The sequence below is a fragment of the Suillus bovinus genome (genome assembly GCF_016758785.1).
Source record: "Suillus bovinus strain UH-Sbo-P2 chromosome Unknown EDB93scaffold_221, whole genome shotgun sequence".
In the NCBI taxonomy this organism is placed as follows: Eukaryota; Fungi; Basidiomycota; class Agaricomycetes; order Boletales; family Suillaceae; genus Suillus; species Suillus bovinus.
This window is the reverse complement of record NW_024542277.1, coordinates 1-22,999: the sequence shown is the minus strand read 5'-3', so window position 1 is coordinate 22,999 and position 22,999 is coordinate 1. Positions and strand designations below refer to the sequence as shown.

The 22,999-nt window shown below is 43.5% G+C and overlaps 3 protein-coding genes across 3 annotated transcripts; 2 read left to right on the top strand and 1 right to left on the bottom strand.

Annotated features, from left to right (window-relative positions):
* Positions 1 to 11,669: 11,669 nt before the first annotated feature.
* EDB93DRAFT_1109879 (uncharacterized protein) lies at positions 11,670 to 12,899 on the bottom strand (the record flags this gene model as incomplete). The annotated part of the gene is made up of 4 exons (XM_041448018.1): positions 11,670 to 11,874; positions 12,027 to 12,223; positions 12,488 to 12,732; positions 12,851 to 12,899. 4 exons carry the CDS (start codon positions 12,897 to 12,899, stop codon positions 11,670 to 11,672), a joined length of 696 nt encoding a protein of 231 aa, XP_041300678.1.
* A 600-nt stretch (positions 12,900 to 13,499) lies between these two features.
* EDB93DRAFT_1257826 (uncharacterized protein) lies at positions 13,500 to 15,915 on the top strand (the record flags this gene model as incomplete). The annotated part of the gene is made up of 8 exons (XM_041454115.1): positions 13,500 to 13,535; positions 13,590 to 13,880; positions 13,945 to 14,370; positions 14,435 to 15,005; positions 15,065 to 15,635; positions 15,694 to 15,724; positions 15,783 to 15,801; positions 15,866 to 15,915. 8 exons carry the CDS (start codon positions 13,500 to 13,502, stop codon positions 15,913 to 15,915), a joined length of 1,995 nt encoding a protein of 664 aa, XP_041300677.1.
* A 1,289-nt stretch (positions 15,916 to 17,204) lies between these two features.
* EDB93DRAFT_1257825 (uncharacterized protein) lies at positions 17,205 to 18,386 on the top strand (the record flags this gene model as incomplete). The annotated part of the gene is made up of 2 exons (XM_041454114.1): positions 17,205 to 17,792; positions 17,856 to 18,386. 2 exons carry the CDS (start codon positions 17,205 to 17,207, stop codon positions 18,384 to 18,386), a joined length of 1,119 nt encoding a protein of 372 aa, XP_041300676.1.
* Positions 18,387 to 22,999: the final 4,613 nt, after the last annotated feature.

Genomic DNA, 22,999 nt, shown 5'->3' with positions numbered 1-22,999 from the left:
TTTCCTGACTAGTTGTAGAAGCAAGGATGGATGGTAGACTGGTTGGATTATAGGAATTTTGGGGATATTGGATAGAATAGGGTCGATAGTTCCTGAGAAATTCCAGAAAATAGGGCTATATCATCTAGCCAGGAATCTTCATCAGGTTCTATCTCTTCATCTTCTGCTAAAGGTCTCCTGGATAATGCATCAGGACCTTTGAAACGTATAGCAGGAACATGAACTAGGGTAAAATCAAATAGGAGTATTCCTTGAATCCAACGATTGATAGTGGCATTGGGTTGTAAATCTGGTTCATTAAGCATTCCTTTGATGTACTTTGCATCAACTTCCACAATTAGAGCCTGCACTCCAATAATGTATAAACGGAAATGCCTAAGTGCACGGTAGAGTCCATAGAGTTCTAGTTTTGGCTGGGAATACCTGACTCTGTATCACCCATTGGAAGATCCATAACGGGCTGGTCTTCTTTTTCCTTCATCATCTATCTGTGACAATATAATTCCCACAGCCATAAAACTAGAATCCACTGATAAAATCACGGGGTTGGCTGAAGTATAATTGATACTTCTCATTGCTGGGGCAGAACATACTCTTTCTTTCAACTTTTCAAATGCTTCATCTTGTTCTTCTCCCCAAACAAAGGGTTCATCTTTTCTCCATAGTCGGGTAATAGGTTTTGCTAACTCTGAGAAACCTAGAATCCAAATACGAACTGTTCCACAAAGGCCCATGAAGCCTCGTGCTTCTTTAACTGTAGTAGGAATAGGCCAATTGAGGATTTTAGAGACTTTTTCTGTGTCTGGTAATCTTCCTTCTGGTGTGCATCGTTGTCCAACTATTAGGACATCTGGCAAACATAGTTGTATTTTTGTAGCAGAGAAAGTTGCTCCAACATCTTTAATGCGGTGCATAATCCTATGCACATCAACAGCATGTTCCCAAATAAATCTTCTGATCCCAGGGTTTTCTTCTAACACCTCTGGGTTTCCTTCTTTGTCAGGGTAGATAGACTTAGGTCCTTTGACCGGTAAGTCATCAATAAAAACATTTGCAATGTGGGGAATTTCATCTTGTAATATGAAGCTGGTACACTTTTGGAATTCTGCAGGTGCATTCGTATATCCCATAGGTAGTGCTGTTAACCTGAGCAATCCTAGGGGTGTAAGGAAAGCTGTCAAGTCTCTACTGTCTGGGTGCATTTTTCTGGCATCAAATCCCCAGAATAAATCGAATACAGTGTAGCATTGCCGGCCTGCAAATGACTCTACGAAGTCATCAACAATAGGAATAAGGCCTGCATCTCGTATAGAAACTTATTGAGGGGTTGCAAATCATGGACTAGACGGAGTTTTCCATTCTTCTTCAATACACAGAACCAGCGTGAACGATAGGCTGATTGACTGGGTTCATAAACTCCTGCATTAATCTTGGTACGTAATAGATCAATGACCTTTTCTCTGATACCGGGTGGTATAGGGATATTTTTGTATTCCCAAGGCACATGGGGAATAGTAGGGATAATATATGGTGAGAAATATGATTCCTTGAGGGTTCCTCTGTCTGTTTCTTCAAATGCTAGTGCTTGTTGATTTAGGTGCAGAATGTGTTTGAAAAGTTTGATTTCCTCAGGCCGTAAAAAAGCCGGTGGGATTGAAATCAATAGTTTTCATACGTTCAACAGTAAGTCTTCCATCAGGGATAATTCTGGTGGATGAGGAGTCAAGGGAATCATAGTTTTCTAGTGGATCGTGTGGAAATCGTCTCAAGACTCGAGCATCTTGAGGGAAAGTACCGGAAACGGGCTTGACTTTCTTGTCAACTCGTTTATACATGGTAAGGATTGGGTTATAGGATGGATCAGAAAGGGTAGATGCTTGATAACTGAGGTACAAGTCATCATCATCATAGTCCAGAAAATCATCATCAATTTCCTTGTCTGAACTAGGTGGTTCCCAATCAGAATCGACGGATACATTGTCAAACAGCTCCTCGAGGCATGCTTGACGTTCTTCTTTGGAGGTAAACTTCAAACAATATTCTTTAATTGTTTGATCTTCTGCTAAGTCTTCAGGATATACAAGCTTAGGTATATCACTAGAAGTTTCAGTGAAATTTTCACTGAACATTACTAGACAGAATATACTATCACTTGCTGTTTCCTTTATTAACTCAGATTCATCATAAGGATAATCATATGTAGCATTAGGAACATTGCTAACATATGCTACCATACTTGACTCTGGTAGATATAAGGAAAAAGGTGTCCCGGGTTTTCGAACCTGGAACTTTTGGGATAAAAATATCATATAGGCAAAGGCCAATAATAGCACAAACAAGATGAGAATCAAAAACAACAAGAATGAAATGGGAAAAATGGGTGCAAGCTGCAATACAAATACAAACAAGCACATACATCAGCGCAAACAAAAGGAAATTCGAGACTAAAAATACACGTGAAAGAATAAGAGATGATTTTTTTGGGGGTTATGAATAAAAATATAGAAAGATCAATAGAATAGGAGCTCAAATAGAAATATAGATAAATAGAAGAAATTCGGATACAAATACAAGTGCTTTGTCTAGACGATGACATCAGTGTACATCTGTCATAGACACATTGAGGGTTCACCTCAATTTCAAGCCAAAAAGAATATATGGGACTTGTCCGGTCCCGGTTCGTCATCATCGCTATCGGAATATTCGTCGAACTCATCTCCGTCGAGACACATGCAAAAACGGAGCTGTGGGACGTCAGATAGATTCGAGGACCGAAAGGAATGATAAGCAACTATAAACACACGGACTCGTTCGATTCCGAGAGCACGGTCTCGGTCACGAGCAAATGAAATTATTTGACACTCGCTTTGCTCCTCGAGCACTCCCTCCTGGACCATCGCGTGAATAATGTCCGGATCGGGGTACGGCATAAACAAGGCCGCTTCGACGGAGGACGCAAGGCTATGTTCCCCGTGAAACTCGGCAACAGCTGCAAGTGAATTCAAATAATCAGTTTCGTCAAACGTGAAAAAAGGATTGATAGGTGGGTGTTTTGCTTTGTAATGTGTCGGTGGAATATGCGTGCCGATACGCTGATTGGGATCGCATGCGAGGACTCCCGGACGTCGAAGTCCTTCTTCTAACATGCGGCACGAAATATTGTCTTCGAGCATGGCGATAAGCGCACGGCTGTGCAGACGGTGATCAATAAGGTCGAGAACACGGTCCTCCCAATCTCGCTCGGATCTCGGTCCTGCGGAAGGGAAAGGGTTCTTGCACCTCGTTAACGAATGGATGTTTCGTAAAGGTAGCAGTGTCCCAATCAGTAGCACATAAATTGTCCTGGCACTTGCAATACTTTTTGTAGGCCTCGGTAACATCACGTAGCGCCGGTGTATGACAGTCCGTTGTCGTAGGAAGGTCCGTTGCAAAGTAATCCAACAGATATTGGTGACTGTTGGGAACAGGTAGAATAGTGGTAGAGTCCGGTGCATTCACATCAGAGCCATGCGAAGCATACGACGGCGGCGGACTATAATGGTAAGGTTCGGAGGGACAAGGGCTGTTAGTAGGAACATTAGCCGGTGCCTCCAAAAAACGGACGCGATTGATGAATGGCGGCTCGGACGGATTATCGGTGATGGTAGAAACGTGGATGACGCGACGTGTGTCGGCCCAGAGTTCATTACTAGGTGAGTGTACAGAAGTGCGGACACGAGATTCAACATAAGGCTGAGGGATAGAGGGTACTGGGGATGGACTGTAGGTAGGATGTGTTGAAATGGGGCCCCAATCCTCAATAGAAGGAGGAGGGGTAGAGAAGTAGGTAGATGCTGGGATAAATGGTAAAGAGTTGTTCACAGTAGTAGCGGCGCTCTGAGTAGAAGTAGGAGTAGCGGTATATAAAAGGTCTGGGGCGCTAAGTACTTGAGGTGGCTGTGCAGTGGCGCCAAAGACTGAAAAGACCTGAGCCACCAGCTCACTGGGAAAAGTGGCAGCGCTGAGAGCAGAATGACCCGGCAAAACGATAGGGTCAGCTCCCAGAATGGGGGTAGAGGTAGGAGTAGATGGATGGGACTGTACCTGAAGTGCTGGGACAGGTACTTGTGGGACTGGGGGGATAATGGTAGAGGCGTCTAGGATCTGCTGTAGAGTAGCATTATTTTCTAGCGCATAGTGCAATATATCCGTTAGACGTTGAGTGAATTCAGTAGCGTTCAAAGACATACCTTCTCCCAATAGACCCACTTCACTTCCTTCAGTGGCGGCCGTTCCTTCAACTCCGGCGTCATCTGGATATACCAGGTTAGGAGTGGGAGGGTTGCCAGTAGTAAAAGGCTCTACCCATCCAGTTTCGGCATCCGCCGGCTGGATGGGAGAGAATGGAGGAGAGGGAAGTGTGGCTCGGACTAGGGGAGAGGTAGAATTTGATAGCGGATGTAGGTGTAATAGGAATTCATCGTTGTTTTGGGGATTGAAACTCAGTCGGAAATTGCCGGATGTACCTAAAATGGTACCAACGGCCTCGGAAAAGTTTTGTGTGCCGGTTGCCTGAGTTTCCAAATTAGGTAATTCAAGCGGCAGCATTTTGGAGGGAGAATATTGGGGGTTATCTTTCATACCCCAGATCCTGGGTTCCTTTATACCATAGAGAGTAGGTATATATTCAAATTGTGGGTCTAGAACTCTGACATCACTCATGATGTCATTATATTCTAGAATATTCGATGGATTTGCAGAGGGTTGATTATGTAAACCAAGTAAATTAACCAAAATATCATTATTTTGATTTGCGACGAAATTTCCCATATTTTCAGCTGTGCTAAGTGAAGATAAGTCAAAATTAAATAATTCTGACTCATTATCAATAGCCATTTCATCACCAAAAATTAAGTGAGTACTAGGGAATTTTGAACCAAACCAAGTTGATGGTTCAAATACCCACTCGGGACTAATACCGTCAGGGGTACATAATAACTCATGTGTTACTTGAAGATTTCGTGGATCTTTGAATACGAGCCATGTTCCATCTTGCCGTTCGTCAATGCTAACATAGTTTCCGCGTTGCCACGGTCTTCCTAGTAGCAAATTAAATGGAACATGATCACCAACATAGAGATTAGCTTTGGTTTGGACTGCTCCACAGCTGAGTGGAACATTCTCAACTAATCCCTGTAACTTTCCTTCGCCTCCATTGGCATCATTCATAGAGATGCTTCTTCCTACGTCAATGGGGCGGTTAATCTGTGATTTCCAAACTTGCCTGCTCACGATATTGAGCTGACTTCCGGTATCGATAATGGCACTGATAGGTTCGCCATCACAATACATAGTCATCTTTATCAATAAGCCACGGGTCTTACTCCAAATAGAGTGAGCCTGGGCTTTCTCCGTGATAAGCGGTTTTGGTTTAATAACATTGGCCAAAATTCCTGATAATTCCCGTGATGTACCAAGAATTTCTCCAACTTCCAAAGAGACTGGAGTCCTAAGGACTGACTCCAAAACCTTCTCGGGTTTGGCTCGTACTGCCAAATCTGATATACGATGACGTGTAACTTTTTGATTTGGATTGGAATTCGCGTTTTCTCCTGTTTCTTCTTTCTTCTTATCTTCCTTAGCTATAACTGGCTTAGGAAAAGAGACATCTTCCATAATGATATCATCATTTTCTTCGTCATAAGCCGGTTCATTTTGTGTCTTCTTCATATCCTCGTTGCCTTTCCCACTCTTAGCTAGTGGTTTAGGCTTCTCTTTAATCACGGGTTCCTTCTTTGACATAGGAGCTGGCTTTGTTCGCGGGGCAGTCATAGGTTTATTCCCTATCACATTTTCCTTACCCTTTGATCCAATCTCCTGGTCAATATTATTCTTCCTAACAGGAGGATAGACTCCGTCAAAGCGCTCTCGTCTGGCTTTGACACCAGTCTTTATAGTCCTTTCTGCTGGATAGACATAGTATTCTTCTTCGTCAGTTTCTTCTTCACCATATGCAGGGATCATAAAAGCATCATTATCACTGTCACTTTCTTCGTCTTCTCCTTCATCGCTAGTGTCTTCGTAAACTCTAGCTTTTGTTTTCCTTTTCACTTTGCTAGTCAAAACTTCCTGATTTGGCTTATCAGGTTTGACACTAACAAAGTGGGAAACAGGAATTTTCTCTTCCCTTTTAAGTGCTTCAATGACTGTTTCCTCTGGCATACGTCTGATTGCAATCCCATTAGGATGTTGAATCTGTCCCCGCTCATTCCTTTTAACTCTTCCTTCAGCTTCCAACTTAGCGAGCTTGGGACAAGTGGGAATGGTGTGTCCTACTTCACCACATGCGAAACAAATCCTATTGTGATATAATGTTCCTGGTGCTTGATAGAATCTAGAACCAGGTTGCACTGGTGGTCGTCCTTGACCATAACCTCTTCCAGTACCATTACTGGGATTAACATTCATTCTTGGGACCTTTGAGTCAGGAGACATTCTTGCACCAAACCTAGGAGGTGGTGGAGAAATAATCTGCATAACTCTTGGGTCTAACTTAGTAGCTCGATAATACAAAAGTGCGTATTGAGGATCCTCGAGTGACATAGTATTGAGTTGCTTGATCAGGTCCTCAATCTCATCACGTGGTTCCATGCTTGTAGCTTCCTTGCTACCTCTGACTTTCTTGGAAGAATCCATAGGTGTTACTGTGCCAGAATGTCTGTCCTTATGTCTAGGAGTTTCCTTAGCCACATAATGCTTCTTCGAACCTTTTCGTGTAGACTTGCGAGGTTTAATCTCTTCCTCTTCTTCTGAATCAGATGACTCCTCGCTTGAAGTCAAGGATGATTCAGTTGAGTCAGAGTCCTCAGAGTCCGAAGATGAGAAATTATTCTTTTCCTCGGAGATAAGCAAGTCTGAATCGAACCGATCCCTATGAAGTAGCTTTTCTGCAGCTGAGATAACCTTATCTACGGCAAATGCCTTAGACAAATCCTTGTCAGGATCCTTAGCCATGAGTCTACTTTCAATCTTTGCACGTAAACTCTTATAAATTCCCTTCCAAAAATAGCCTGCATACTCATCTTTTGTAATCTTCTTTGCAGATTGAAGCCAACCTGCAATCCTAATAAATCCTCGTACATATTTCTTCCATGCAGCTAGAGTAGGAATACGCTGTCCCCTCATAGCTTTGACATATGAAACTAAGTCTTGTCTCTTATAACGCTTCGTGTCCAAATCTGCATCATAATATTTCAGAATGTCTGCCTTGAGTGCATTCCAATCTGAATTTTCATATGAGTCCAATCCTTCAATGAACTCGGTGACATGACGTGAAGTATATTGACTAATAGTTTCACATCTGTCCTTGTCAGCGGTGACTTGGTTATAGTCACATAACTTTTCGTAATGCTTGATAAACTTTTTGACTTCAGTGAAGTCTCCTTTAAACTTTTTGGGTGCGGCCTTACTACCTGGGATAGGCATAGTAAGTATGGACAGTGCCATAGTAGGAATGGTAGATGGTGACATAGTAGGCTGAGGTACTATGCTAGACTTTGGGATAATTGATATGGATGATATGGTTGCTTTGTGTGTGTGAAATGAATAGTTGGATGGGAATAATACAATGGATACGGGTGAATTTCAATAAGAAATCAAAAAGAAGCCTCCCTCGCGGTTGGGCTCCAGTGATGTCTTAATAACCGAGGGTCTTATATAAAGTCGTGTAAATGTAATGACACCACAATTACACTTTGGATAAGACTGCTTGCCAGTCCTCGATTAACACGGTCTACGACTTTTCCTATTTCGTGGTAGATAACGTGTGAGTTCTTGGGAGGCTCGCTAAACTAATCTTTTTATAAAGATCAACCTAGCCGGAGCTTTACTTTTCTTTATTGAAACTCAAATCTCTTGTCTAGGAATAAGCTTCTAGACACGTAATTCGGTTTCTGGAATGTATTTGCCTAGGAAATCTCCTTCTAGGCTCTGGACTTGGATACTGGAACTAGTGAGACGTGGTCTCAAATATATGAAATATGACCAAGATCGCTTGGTCTATGGACACCTGACTGTGAGACAATGGTCTCAAATATACGATATATGTTCAAGATCGCTTGAACAAAGGGGACTATAACTTGACCAAGATCGCTTGGTCTATGGGACAACTAGTGAGACGTGGTCTCAACAATATGATAGATGACTAAGATCGCTTAGTCAAAGGGCACAGAGCAATGAGACAAAGGGGTCTCAAAGACAATATATATGACCAAGAACGCTTGGTCTATAGCACTAATAAGTTTCTAAGGTAAGAAACTTATAATCTCAAGGGAATTCTTTTCCCTGCACTTGTCTCACTTCAAAGGGACTAACTTTGCAAGTGAAATATCTGAGAGGCAGATTGCTACAAATGGGAGATCATATTTTTTTGGGGGGAGAATGGGCTCTCCTTATATACATTTTGTGTGGGAAAGTAACCTAGGTTCACAAACAATAAAAAATAAGGAGGACCAATCAAAATATTGGGTCAAACCCAATAAAAGAATAAAATACAAGTGAAAGATGGAGCTATGACATCATTGTGGAGCAGAACATTCTGGAATGTGGAGTAATGACATCATAATGACATCAAGAGTGACATCATTGTGGAGCAAAAGATTCCAGAACCTTCCATGAGTGAGTCAGAGTGAGTCATTGTGGAGCAGAATATTCTAGAAGGAAATGACATCATGAATGATGTCATTGTAGAGTAGAATAATCTAGAGCTTGATGACATAATATCTTTCAACAGAATACCTGCAGGAGTATCTGTGGAGTCTTATGACATCATAATGACATCATACCCTATGGGTACAATTTTTATGAAGTGTCAGGTGAGTCAAAGCATCCTAATGAAAAAGTAAAGTAAAGAAACACTAGAGAAAAGTAGGTAGCAAAAATAAGACAGTTGGCAGGAATTGAAACACAGTCAAAAAAATAATGCAGTTGGCAGGAATTGAAACACGGTCTTTTTGGATAGGTTTTTTATTGGCTTTGTACTTTTCTCTATGGTTTTCTCTAGCCAAAGTGAATAAGCCAAAGGCAAGGCTATACCTTAACCTTCATTTCCCTTCTCACATCAACTAGGTCTAAATGTGATTCCCATCTCACATTAGACTTTTTCCATCAAAACGTATTCAGATCATGAAACTTGGGGAAAACTGGAAATATGGACCCATGGTTTGAAACCAAGGTATGGGTTGACTAGTCTGAGGACTAAGCTAACAGACTTTATCTTTTGAGGGTCACCTAGTATTCATGTCCATGCATGATTCCCACATCATGCAGGACAGTGCACGTTTAATTGGGATGAGAGTGGCAGGGACATGTAACTCTTCTTTATTTCCAACACGATGTACAGTGCGAACTGGAATGGGAGGGACTGGTGTCGATACAGACCTCCATTCTAAAAATCCTTTTTCTTTGTCATCCTATGGGTGTCCATAGGTTCATCGTCTGATTCTTCTTTGTGCTTGGTCTCTCTGACCGGCTTCTTCTCTCTAGGGTGGAATTCCCTATCATTGGCTCTGTGGCCAGCCTGGTGGCATATGAAGCATTTGCCAGCTCTCATATGTTCGGACCTCTCTTTTTCTGAGAGGCAGTCAACCTCCATGGCGTCTCTGTCTCCTTTAGGTTGGTACCTTTCCGGTCCTAACCTGTTTTTCTTCCTCTGGTTCTGGTTCTGGTTCTTGGGCCTTAGCGCCAAGATCTGCTGGTAGGTGTTGTCCATCTCTCTTGCAGATTGGATCATGCCTTCAAGGTCTTTCAAGACATTGCCTGCTCTGTAGATAGCATTGGCAATACCAAATTTCAATCCGGTGGTGAAGAAGTGTACTTTGGAGCCTTCTTCAGTCAATCCGGTAAGCTGGAAGAGATGCTTGATCTCTGTGATGTATTCTTCTAGGGATCCTTCTTGTTTGAAGGACCTCAGCTTGATCCATGCTTCTGTTGAAGCTTCTCCCGTGGTGAAGGCTTTGAGGAAAGCTTTCTTGAATTCTTCCCACGTTCCATACCCGATAGGGTTCTTGTTCTTGTCTACTCTGGTAGTGTCTTGGGCCAGAGTGAGGAAGTCCTCCTTCCATGAGAGTGCCGCTTTTTCATTCATGAAGGAAGTGGCAAAGATAATGCATTTCTTATCAGTGTTATAGATTTCACTGTTGATATCAAGGTAGGCGGAGACCGCGAGTAGGAAACTCTTGGCAGTTTTCTCGTTCCCGTCAAAGACCGGTGGTGTTCCGATCTTGATTTCAATTGGTTTGTTCATGGCGGCAATAGCTGCGCTGGATGCTGCACTGGATGATGCAGTTGGTCCCGACATGTTTCCAAATGCGGCAGCAAGGATGTTCGCGGTTATTGAATCAATGGTGGTGAAGTACTGTTGGAAAACAAGTACTGGATGAGGAACTTAATCTTTTGTTACGACTGGGATAGTTCTTCTGTCAAAGGTCAAAGATAGACCAGTCGAGTTGACAGTTCGTCGGCCTTCCTAGTACAAGGAAGGTTTCTGGTTCAAGGGTTCTCACTACACGAGCGCTGCAGCTTCTATGTAGGATCAGTGGCGAGTGGTTTTAGCACTTCTACCGCAGTCAAGAGTTCAGGCTAAGACAGTGAGTGACTGTCTTAGAATCAGGTATCAGGCTACAAGGGTGGAGACCTTGTAGATCAGGTTTCAAGGGGAAAACCCAGTAGATTAAGTTAAGGAATACAACTATGGTACATGGGGTTTATATAGGTAAAGGGAAGCGGCGCAGCCGCATCAAGAAAGGTAACAGAGATAGGAAAAATAGTACAACCTATCAAGATAGCAAAGATAGGTGAAACCGCCATGCGGCGCAAGATAGTATCTATGTTACAATCAAGAAGAAGAGAAGTGCAGACAGCCCGCTTGATAAGAGAATAGCCGAGTCTAGATGAGTCTAGAGTCGGCGCTATGGTTACAAAGGAGAAAAATAAAATAGGAGTAAATGTTATTGTAACATTCACCACAAACTCCGGTATTACCAATGGACTCCTCTTTGTCGTGAAACGGGACTGAAACAGCGAGATGAAGTCTGAAATTAGCCTTTGCATGGTCAAGAAGCTTTTGCCAGAGTGGCGGGTAGAAGCCAACATTAGTTGCATCACAATTAGTAGCAGTACCCTTCACTTTCTTGGTGCGGTGGCAGCGCTTCCCAGTATTCTCAATCTCAAGATCTTCTAAGTGCTGGTCATCAGAGCCATCACTTGACAGGGAGTGGCTTGTGCAAGCACACTTAGTCTTCAGGCGGTGATTCTATATGCTTTTCAAATATGAAGAGGACGGAGAACATGGCCAATGATTCTTTGTGTGGTGAACCTCGAGGACATCATAATCCATATTAGGCTGAAAACGGTGTCAATACACAGTGACAAAATGGGTGAGCACTTACAACTACTATGATGTTTTAACGACTCCAAGCTCATTTGTCAATGTGCTGTAGGCTCATTTGCTTTGGCACCTGAGCTATGTCGATGTGCTGGTCTTGAGTACCCCGCCTACCAGCAGTGCAATCATTCCAATGATCAAGGTCCATGCCAGCCACTCCTGCATCATCAAAGTCCTCATCCTGCGAATATGCACCTCGATCAGGTGCTTGTGCAAACTGTCTGACTTGGTTGTTGCCAGAGTAAGTTTAATTATTGCGATCTGACGGGTGCATGATGTCATCACTCCCATGAAAACCCTCCTCATATTCCATATTGTTATCAGTGCCATCGTCTTCTGTAAAATATCCACCCTCATTATAAATGTCATCCTCATCAAAGTCTACTTCTTTATCAACCTCTTTGTTACCTTCTTCAGCTCCATCAACAGACATGTATTGGCTAGTGGAAGAACTGAAAGCAGGAGTATGAGAAATGGTGCGAGGGGGTGTTATGATCATTGATGGCGCCTGCTAAACGGCAGAGTTGACAATGGGAATAGATGAACCCAAGAGTTGGTTGCTGACAGACTGAGAAACAGCATGAGAGACGATACAAGCACTGACAGACTGAGGAATAGCATGAGAAACAGTGTGAGTACCAACAGCCGGAATTCTGATTCCATCAGCCTGAGAGTCATGAAGAGGGGCGTCTTGAGAGATGCTGCGAGAAACACCATGAGAAATACCACAAGAACCACCACAAGAACCACCACAAGAAGCTCCCTAAGAGGTACCAGCGCGATCATGGACATCAAGCTAGGCTGGAGATATCGTCAAGTCAGACTAAGGATCCGTTTGATGGGACTGGAGTGGTTTGGACCCAACATATGTTGAGGGAATTGGACAATCTTGTAATCCAAACCTTCCTTGGTCTGTCACATGTAGAGAAGGTATGGGACCTGTGGCGGTGGGGCCTGACTTAGATGTCTCCTGCTGAATACCTAACATTAGTACTGAGATACTAGTCAAGGATGGTACTGTGATGATACAGTTCAGAAATGAACATTGACCAAGTGCGTACTTACCATTACACTCAAGTTCCTCTCAAGCTGCTGAGGCACCACTTTTCCTCTTCCCTTCTTTGTCACCAGTGGAGCCATCATATTTTCGGGTTCATCCAAAGGGACAATGACATTCTGGATCTTTGATTTGCCAGGTGCTCTGGCTGGGGTCTGGATAGTGTTTCCTATCTTCTCTAGCTGAGAATTCCTTCCCCCAGCGCCAGCACCAGGTCGGTTTGTACGGTGATAGGGAGGTTGGACCGGTGTTACTGGTTCATCATTGTCGATGTCTGATTCAACAACTTGAACCTTTGTGACCCCGACTCATTGCTTTTTCTGTTGGCCCATAGTAGCACATGACTAAGTGGATAACGGAGGGAATCAAACCTTCAAATTGAGTGTCATGGTGTGTGGCTGTACTAGTATCAGTGATCATGGTGTTTAATTACTAAGTAATTACATACACTACATTGGCTTATCACTGGCAGGCTATATGCACTGGTAGTGGTAGCTACTACTAGCCTATGTACTACTCCATCCCAACTCAATGACAGCTGACTGCTCTAATTGTTTGAAACAATTCAAGAGTGCTCGGGCTGTTTCATGACACCTGAGTCAGCCCCTTACCTCCTGCCTATGATGGATTGAGCAGCTTGAGAGCACAGCACAAATTTTGCAAGACTCACAGTTGGCAGACCAGCACACAACTCTCAACTCATCTGAGTCGTCATCCGACCCTCGTCATTCCAGAACACCAAGCCCTTTTCAAGATTTCTATGGCGATGAGAGAGGCATGGTGGGCTTGGCGAATGACCCGCCGGGGTCAGTTAAAGAGCCTCATGGCAGCCAAACTTCAGAGAAACCTTATGTCGAGTGCTTCAAGGGCACCGCAAAGGTATATCGGCACAGCCAGACCTTTCTTGACAGGTTCAATATGGATTTGTATGCAGTACATCACAAAGAAAACCTTTACTATCCATTCACATCCCGTCAGAACTGGGAGCTTGGAAGCTTTTTCCTGTGCTCGACATTAAGTATGGCAGCCACAGATGAGTTCCTGGGGCTGGAACTAGTATGTCTTGAGTCAGGGAGTGTGTTGCTGTCCCAAGTGCTGATTTCACCATAGATTAAAGCATTACCTCTCTCATTTCATACAGCCAAGGAGTTACATAATCTTGCTGAGCTGCTGCCTTCTGTTCCAAAATGGCAGTACCACATCATCTCAACAACTCATCCAACAAAGCAACCTCTACATTTTTACTGGCATGATCCGTTAGATTGCATTGAATTGCTTTTTAGTAACCTGCTCTTTGCCAATGAAATCGATCTCACTCCTCAACATGTGTATGAAACAGCAGAACATGCAGTACAAATTTACAGTGAATGGATGACAGGGGACGCAGCATGGTCAATGCAGGTATGTACTTTACTATCAATGATCTCCAAGTTCATCTTGCTAACCTCTCACTTTGTCATACTAGTCACAACTTCCAGATGGTACAACATTATTAGGCATAATACTTTCCTCCAATAAGACCAACATTACCAACATGACTGGGGGACGTGTTGCTCACCCGCTCCTGATCAGCCTTGCCAACATTAAGATGGTAACTCAAAACAAGGCATCCTCAAATGCTTTCCTCCTGACAGCGCTGCTTCCAATTGCTGAATTTCTGCATCCAATGAAGCGGATGCAGAGTGTTCTTGAAGCCTGCTTAGTCCACCAATGTCTAGATATTGTGCTAGAGCCGCTCAAGCAAGCTGCATACATCAGGTGGATGATATCAGACCCACTTGGAAACCTCAGATATTGTTTTACCCCCTTAGCTTCATACATTGTCGATACACCCAAGGCATGCATGTTCACATGTGTTTTGAGGAAAGACCTTACCCATAACTATGGCTATGTACAAAAATTTCGGAGATGCCTTCCAACACCCCCCTCAAACAGCTAAAATGACTCTTGACCAGCTTTCAAGTATTGTTTGTGATCCTCTCAATGTCGAAGTCTATTTTGACACATGCACTACCTTCTGCCTGAGTGGTGTTGCCCAACCATTCTGTTGTGATTGGCCACTTGCAGAGCCACATCTGTTTTTCACTCCTGAACCCCTGCATCACTGGCACCATGAGTTCTATGACCACAATCTAAAGTGGTGTCTTGCAGCTGTTGGCTCTCAGGAACTAGACTTTTGCTTCTCCATTTTACAACCACTCATGACATTCCGACACTTCAAGGATGGTGTTTCAAAGCTTAAACAAGTCACTAGAAGAGTCCAGCATGACATGCAATGTTATATTGTTGCTCTCATCACAGATGCAGCCCCCCATGGCGTTGTCATAGCTGTTCGCACGCTGATGGACTTTCACTACTTATCGCAAGCAACAACAATCAATGAAACACACTGTCAAAAGATTCTTGATTCCCTCAAGGAATTTCATAAACACAAGCAAGATATCATTGCCTGCAGCGCGCGTCAAGGTGCCCAGAGCAAACAGGTCCTCAACAACTGGTATATACCTAAGCTGGAGTTGATGCAAAGTGTGTGCCCAGTATATGTCAAGTCGGCTCTCCCTTGCAGTGGCCTGCTGACACCACAGAGCATGCCCATATCACCCTAATCAAGGATCCTGCAGATTCCTCCAACAACATCAATTATGATACTCAAATATGCTGGTTTCTTGATCGCCGAGAAAAGTGTCAAAACTTTCAGATCACAACATCAATAATTGCTCAGTCACAACCACAGTCACAAGCTTCTGCTTCTCGAATGATAGATGTTGATTCAGAACATTATGACTTGAATGAAGATCTGGACGTTGATGAAGTACATTTGCAGGCAGTTTGGGATAATCTCTGTGGGCTGAATTGTGTAGTGACCAATTTCTTCAGGAAGGCAGAGCAAGCCTCTTCAAATATCAAACTAGCCAGACCCCTCCACACATTTGTGGTTAGTGCGACAGCAATTCACTTAAATTTTGATCCTTCCATACAACACATACCAGTCAATGTCGTCTTTGAAAAATTCTCTCTACCTGACTTGCGGGAGCGCTTGCCAACTATATTCAACAAGAGGGTACTACAGCTCAGAAATTCCACTTGCTGGGGGGACAACGCCGAGCACCGCCCAATGCACCTCTTCCATTTGATGACCTTATGGTCTGGTTCAAAGTATGTGTGCAGTAGGCATCATACCACAGCCCATTGATCATCCCTCCTGCTCTCACAGTCAACGTGTCTCCTCCAAGCGCAACTTGGAAGTATGGCCACTACGATGCTGCTATTTTTTCTGTTGATGACACCAGACATGAAGAATAGCCTGCAAGTGGGCTCAAAGGTACCTTTTCAAATGCCCATTTGTATATTATGTCTGAGTTTGACGTCTGACTCACAACTTGCAGGCCATGCTGTTGTAGAGGTGCACCTTATCATGCAACCACTTCCTTCATGACTCAGAGGACAAATTAGTACTAGTACTAGTAGTGCCTCTTGGGCCGCACATTTTCTTACTTATGTCCAACGGCTGGATGTCATACCTCAGCGACATGGCAGCTTACTGGAATGCACAATGCAAATGCATGTTTTAAAACATGTAATGTGATTAGCAGGGACTCCCTTTGGTAACATCCTCCCACTATATCAACTTCATTCTTTGGCTCACATCATCCCCCGCTTTGGCTGTGTTGCTGATTCTCATCTTACTGCTGAAAATAGTGCTCACTTTGCTTAAACATTCTTCTTGAACAAATACATTAACAAATACATTAACAAGGACTTCTACTATACTGTCTCAAACTCATGATTCAATCATATTGAAGTCCTCAGACTACTACTAGTGGTACTAGGCTGAAGATGATACTAGTAGTAGAGATTAATGGTTTGAATAGCTTTATGCATTCTCTGTATGACACTATGCATCACTATACGTCACTATGAGGCACTGTACATTGTAATATGTATGCTATCCTACATGAGGACCCACTGCATAGTACTGTGCAGTGCTACCTTGAGCACATGGAGTCGGCTGACTAAACCCCATCATGATTGTTGGTGGCCTACTCCACATCATTGACAGGCCACTTGATTGTTGTCATGACATAGTCTCTCTCTTGATGCCTGTCACCAGCACAATCATGACTCTTTCAGCCATTTATTCCAAATTCTCAAAGAGTTCAATGACTTGGCTCCCAAAAATTCCTTCAAACAACTTGATTCTCCCTCCTCAATGTGTACAACAAGAACAAGTCCAAAAAATCCCATCTTCCTTGCACAATCATGTTCCAACAAACACAGCACAAGACAAGCAAGTTCTTGAAGACCTCAAGACAGCAATAAGGACAAGACTCAACATTCATTTAACAGACTTGGATAATCAAGATTCTTTAAGCTTAGGTTAGTATTTCTCAGATCGCTTATCACCCACCAATCTTCTTTCTGACCATTCACCATCGCAAAGATCACTGTGCAGTCATCCTTGAAGTGCTTCAACATCCTCAACCAACACAACTGTAGGCCGATCTCAACTCATTACAGATTAATATTTACTATCATTCAAGGTCATCGCCAATATCACACCTGCAGAGTATGCAGTGGTGGTAGTGTTTACATCGGAAGAGTGAGAGTTTGAAGTCAGAGCAAAGTGAATAGATCATGAATCGTTGAGTCGTACTCATACACTGACCACATTCCATCTCTTACCACAGATTCATGTACTTCACAGATACTCAAGATCTCCACATCATGACCCCACTTCCTGTCCACGAACAGCCAGCAGCACACCTCGCGAAAGCCATCAACAATTTTACGGAAGCCATCCCTTACCACAGACTCTTAATCAACATCACCATGCACCTCAACCACTGTATTCAAAACAAGGACTCTACAAACATTCCAGACATACATCTCATTGTCACAGTGCAACCGCCAGACAATCCTGGGTCCAACAAGATGGAGATAGCAAAGCTGATTTTGAAATGGGTTGGAGAATCCGGGCTTTCCTCAGACACAGACTGCATGGTACGCAAGTTGAGTATCACATGCGATGGTCACCCAGACGTCAGCTACGCTTTCATCATATCCTTCAAGGAACGAACTAGATGGCAACAGCCAAAAGAAGGCAGTGTCGCTTACCAACTTCGTTCGGCTTCCCCATTGGACTACGAGGAATTTATCCCTGCACGCATCAAAAAGAGTTTGAAGTTCGGACCAGTGGAAATCACATCTCATACCTGGATTGATATCTCTGAGGTCCACTACAGCGTATTCAAGCATGGCACAGACAGTTGCTTCGATTTTAATAACAAGGATGCTGCTACATTTGCAGAGGGGGTATGTATATATTCATCTTATCAGTATTAGTGCTACTTTCTGACCTCAACTTACCCCCTGCAGACCCTTCACTCTATATTGCAGATGGGTGACATTGAGTGCATGTTAGATGACACCACTGGGAGTCTCAAGGCGTATATTGTGTTGTTGATGGAGGGTATGGGCATTGAGCAGGCTGCAATTCAGGCAGCGCGCGATTCTCATCCCGTCTTCAGGCCTGTTTGGATGGCAGCTCTCAACTCTATCTCCTCTGTGATCTCCCTTACAGCATATTGCCACTACCTCGATTGGCGCAACCACAAATATGACAAGTGTAAGATGACACATGTCACCATTCAATCCTCAGGGTCTACTAGCATGCAACCGACAACAGTTTCGATCTCGTCCATTCTGACAACTTCCTCATCTGATGCGACAACCACTTCCTCTGCTGAGTTATCACTCGATGTGCAGGAGGAGCGCTCTGCAAAGAAGTCTAAAGTCCAGCCTGACTCGGAGGACAGACCTGAAGGGTCTACTATTGCAAAAGTGAAGACAAAGAAGAAGTTGGATGGGGGTGGCAAGGGGAAGAGGAAGGGGAAGGGTTGTAAGTAGGTCCTTGCCATGTCGATCATTGAGGGTGAGTGTCTGTCTTTCATCGACTCAATTTTCCTCTCACGACTGGTACCAGGTTCCATCTTTGCTTGCTCTGTTGCACTGCTGCTCTTTGGTTCTCTGTCAAGTTGATCTCATTTGCAATTGGGCGAGACTTATTATGCAAGTCAGTGTCTTTCATGTTCAAGTTGCATTTGTTTTTGTATTAGTACGACTACCCTCTAGGACTACATAAAACATCACACTACTAGTACTAGGATAGGTTCTCACTGAATGTACCATGATTCATACGCATACAAAGTACTACTACTAATTTGTCACATCACGTTTGACCATGCTTAGCGTGACTCAGGAAAATTGAGCTAAACAACAATGTCCTCCAGTGCCTCGCTTGCAACAGCTTCATCTCTTAGAGGGATCCAATTCAATCAGGGATGCTCGCATCATGATGAGCCCCACAACAATCCAACTCAAGCTAGTATTCACGAAACACGTACACTGGTAGTCCCACTAAAACCAATGCTGGAGCCTTTTTCTGAAGCCTCTAGCCTGAGCACAGATCATGATGGACCAGGTATGAACAACACATCCAATTCACCCATCCAACTTGAACCGCACTCATCAACCACTCACTGCACCCTGTCCTCATCCATCTCTCAGACTCAACACACATCTATCATACCACCAATACCAACTACTACTCGTATGCAAGGCGTTTTTCATAACTTGAAGAAAATTGGAACTCCTAGGGCTATTGGTGTGCTGCAAAACCAATCACCTGCAGTATTGTGTCATTTGACCACACCAAGTGTCATGCATTCTACTAGTAGGTTGAATGTGAACCAAGTTCCATCACCTATATTCCCGGTAACAATGGTGCCAAACTCTGACTGCGAAGGCAGCGGTAATGTAAGTTCAACGGCTCCTATACATTAGTATCTAAATGACAATGTTATACATGAATCTACTAACTCCAATGACACCCGGACTAGCAAGGAATTCAAGGCCCAGCTTGTATTGAATGTGATACAAGGACAGCAAAATGTTTGCCTGGCAGAGAAGGAACTTGCGGATTGTGTTCTCAAGCAGAATGTAGCACTCGGTAAACTCTACAGGTTCAAGGCTACAGAAGCGGAGAGGAATTTGGAGGATGCCAATATTGACATTGGTTATGTATACCATTCAGTCTGCAAAAGTGGCATCACCTTGTCCAAGGACTTTACCACTAGCAAACCTCAAAAACACCATCACAAATCTGTTACTAGTCAGATTGATGGTAATACACTCAGCCTGGAAGTAGATTTGACTTAGCCACTAATACCACTAGCAGGTAATTATGCCCTGTTAAATTCATCCAACCGCTTCTAGTACTGACACATTTTTCTATCAGTAGGTATAGGATCTCCAAGTGCAACTCTGGGTCAGACACTCAATTCTGAGGTGGCATCTGGTTTCTTGGGCTTGTCAGAATCATTGTGATACTAGTACTATTCTGGCAACATTCTGACAGTGCTACTAGTACTTGGATACTGTTCCAAATCAATGTCCCATCTACTGTAGTACTGGTAGTATATACTATGAATTGATTTTTGTAAATGCTGGCTTGAAAAATTGCTGTGTTTAAACTTAGAAGCCATGGTCAAGAGCTAGTACTAACTACTCGAGTTGCTCGCTGTACCACACTGTGTAGTGCTATGTCACGCTGTTAGAATTACACGGTTGCTATAATTGCATCACTACACATTGCTACAGATGCCTACACTACTGTAAGATGCTGTAAGTCGCCACAGTAGCTGTGCTAAATTTAGTGTTTTGCTGATGTAAAGAATGAACTTGAGGTAACAACACCTTATTTGACCATTCATTGAACTACTTGCAGACATACAATGATGGATGTGCAACCCCAAAGGCAGCTGATGTAGACTTAAGAAACACTGGAATACAAATAATAAATGCCTATTAAGGTGTATATAAGTAAGAAGGGCCCAAGTAGTATAGCAACTCCCTGATAATCAGCTCCAAATTGTCTTTATCACATGTCAACAGCTCTCCTTCTGACGGATAATCCTTGTCACAAAGATATAGGGTGTCTTGGAGGTTTTAGTCCAGACCAAGATAGTATAAGGAATTTACAAGAGGATTGTGTTGCAGTTGCATCAAATAGGGGCACTTGAGAGTTTTGTTCATTTCTCCCATATTCTTTCCCACACAGCCCAACAGAACAATCACATTTACGGACAGGGAAATTGGAGTGTCCAGCAGGGCTTGAGCGTTGCTGAAATGATCTGGGCAAGTAGAGCTGCTCAAGAGGGCAGGATGCCTGTTCACAAATTTGATCACATCAATGATTTATTAGATAGTAGCTTTCAAATGTTTAGGCACTGAACACAGAATAAATTAGTAAAGGAAAGAACAATGATTTAGATCGACAGTATAAAATAAAATGCAGGGGTAGGTAGGTCCCAAGAAAGTCGAGGGTGAGAGTGAGGAGGTCAGTGAAGTATGACGAACTCAACAGCATGGAGAAAGGAAGGAGGAAAGCGGTGCAACCGCTCAAGCTCAGCTCAGCTCAGCAAGCTGCATGACCTGGTACCTCTACAAAGTCTCTATCTAAGATGTCTGTTGCTGGTGTTCGTAGTCACAGTATCAGAATTAGTTCAATATTGGCACAGAACAAGTCTTGCAGTGGCATCATGTTTTTGGGCAGGTACAGTGTATTATGGTGCAGTGTGAAATGGACTTTGGCCATGGCATTGCACGGTGCTTTGTTGACATTTGCAGGCTTGACTGAAGCTATCATATTTGTATAGAGACACAGCTTTGATATCAGCTAGGTCATCATTTGCCTTTTTGTTGACAGGCCCATTGGCAGTTTCTTCGTCCGTTTTCAGCACCTCTTTTATGTTCTGGGTGAAACAGAAAGAGTTTCCAAGTCCTCGAGGTAGACAGTGCATCGACTTGCTGTCGACAAATCAGGCACATCATGGGGTGTATGGTGCTCCAAAGTGAACTTTAATAATTGCGCGATACAATACAGAGTGTGCGATACACAATGTTGAGTGCGCGATACACAACATCAAGTGCACAACACAACATATGTTATGTATCAAAGTGTAAAACATAGCCCACAAGTGTCATGCTCCAAAACTTTTCAATAGTATCAACTTGTATTACAGCAGGAGGTATGAACCATGGAAGTTCCATAATGATTACTAAAAAAAGATACTAAGTAGAGCACGAGAGATCAGACAGCAATATTCGTGTTGCTAATAAAATAATCCTGAGACCAGGAGTTAATACAATGAGGGACGAATGGGCTATCAATATCAGGATCGTGGATACCACGCAAAGGACGCCTTGAACAGCGCTTCGGGAAATCAGGGGTCAGTACCGGCAAGTCCTGCAGAGTAAACTTACTTGGCTCTAAGTTGGACCAGCTAGAGGTCCTTTCTGATGACAGACATTCTTCCAGTTGTACCTGCGGCATGTGCACAGCAATCAGTTCGAAGAGGTTCGGAACAGCCTGAGATTCAAGAATCTTGCAAATCTTTGAACTATGGAGGCTGCAAATGTCAGACCAACATCATGAACAGTTCAGTTCCAGTTCCCCCTGATTCAGCACTTTGAATCAGACTGTCGGTCACTGTCCAGTTCAATCTGCAGTTCAGAACTGGACCTGGCCACCACTGCTATAGTGCATGCAGAAACTTGCACGAAGCACAAGAGATCTGAGGAGGAGTAGACTCCAATGCCAGGTGGTTGTGTTATTCGTTGCGAAAGTTCAAAGTACTTTTGATCATGAGCGAAAGCTCATTGCTTGTACAGCTGACAAGTACCTGATTGTAGAACCCAGCTTCGAAGATTTCGGCCATCTATTTTACTAGAAGTAGCGAAGAATCTTCAACACAAAGCGTATCGCGCACTCTACGTTGTGTATCGCGCACTCTGTAATGTATCGCGCAATTATTAAAGTTCGCTTTGGAGCGTCATAGGGGTGAGGTCATCTCAGTTTCGGAGACAAAGTCGTTTGGCTCGCTCTCTTTTTCCACATATCGCCGGGTGATATTGATATTGACATACCGTCGGCAGCAAATAGACCAGCCTAACTCATGCTCATGGTATTGATACTGCCTACGAGCGATTTTCTCAGGTGGTGCCACTCTGGAGGACGGGCGAGATTTCATCCCAATTGGCAAAACTCTCGATGTTGGCCAGAAGATCATGCGGGACTTTTCACAGACGCGACGTTTCCAGAGCATTGAGAATGGATGGGCATATCTATAATGGAAGCTGAGGGATAACGTCGCGCGATATTGATAGTGAGAGGGGGCGATCACGATCAAGATGGAATTACAAACCTTGGAGTCTGGCGGCGACTCCTTCATTTCGACCAGCATCCGATACTCATTGTTGGGGAGCTCAAAAAGGATGACTGGTCCAGCGCCTTTCAGTGCAATCATATTGGCGTACTTTGGCACCGGTCTTTCACGATCAGACCTGCCAAGTAACCCCCTTGCGAAGGCTCATAGGACATGTTCCCGAGGACGGCGGTTCTGAATTTGGATGAGGAGCCATCCGCGAGAATGACGAGATCAGCAAAGTATGACTCTTGA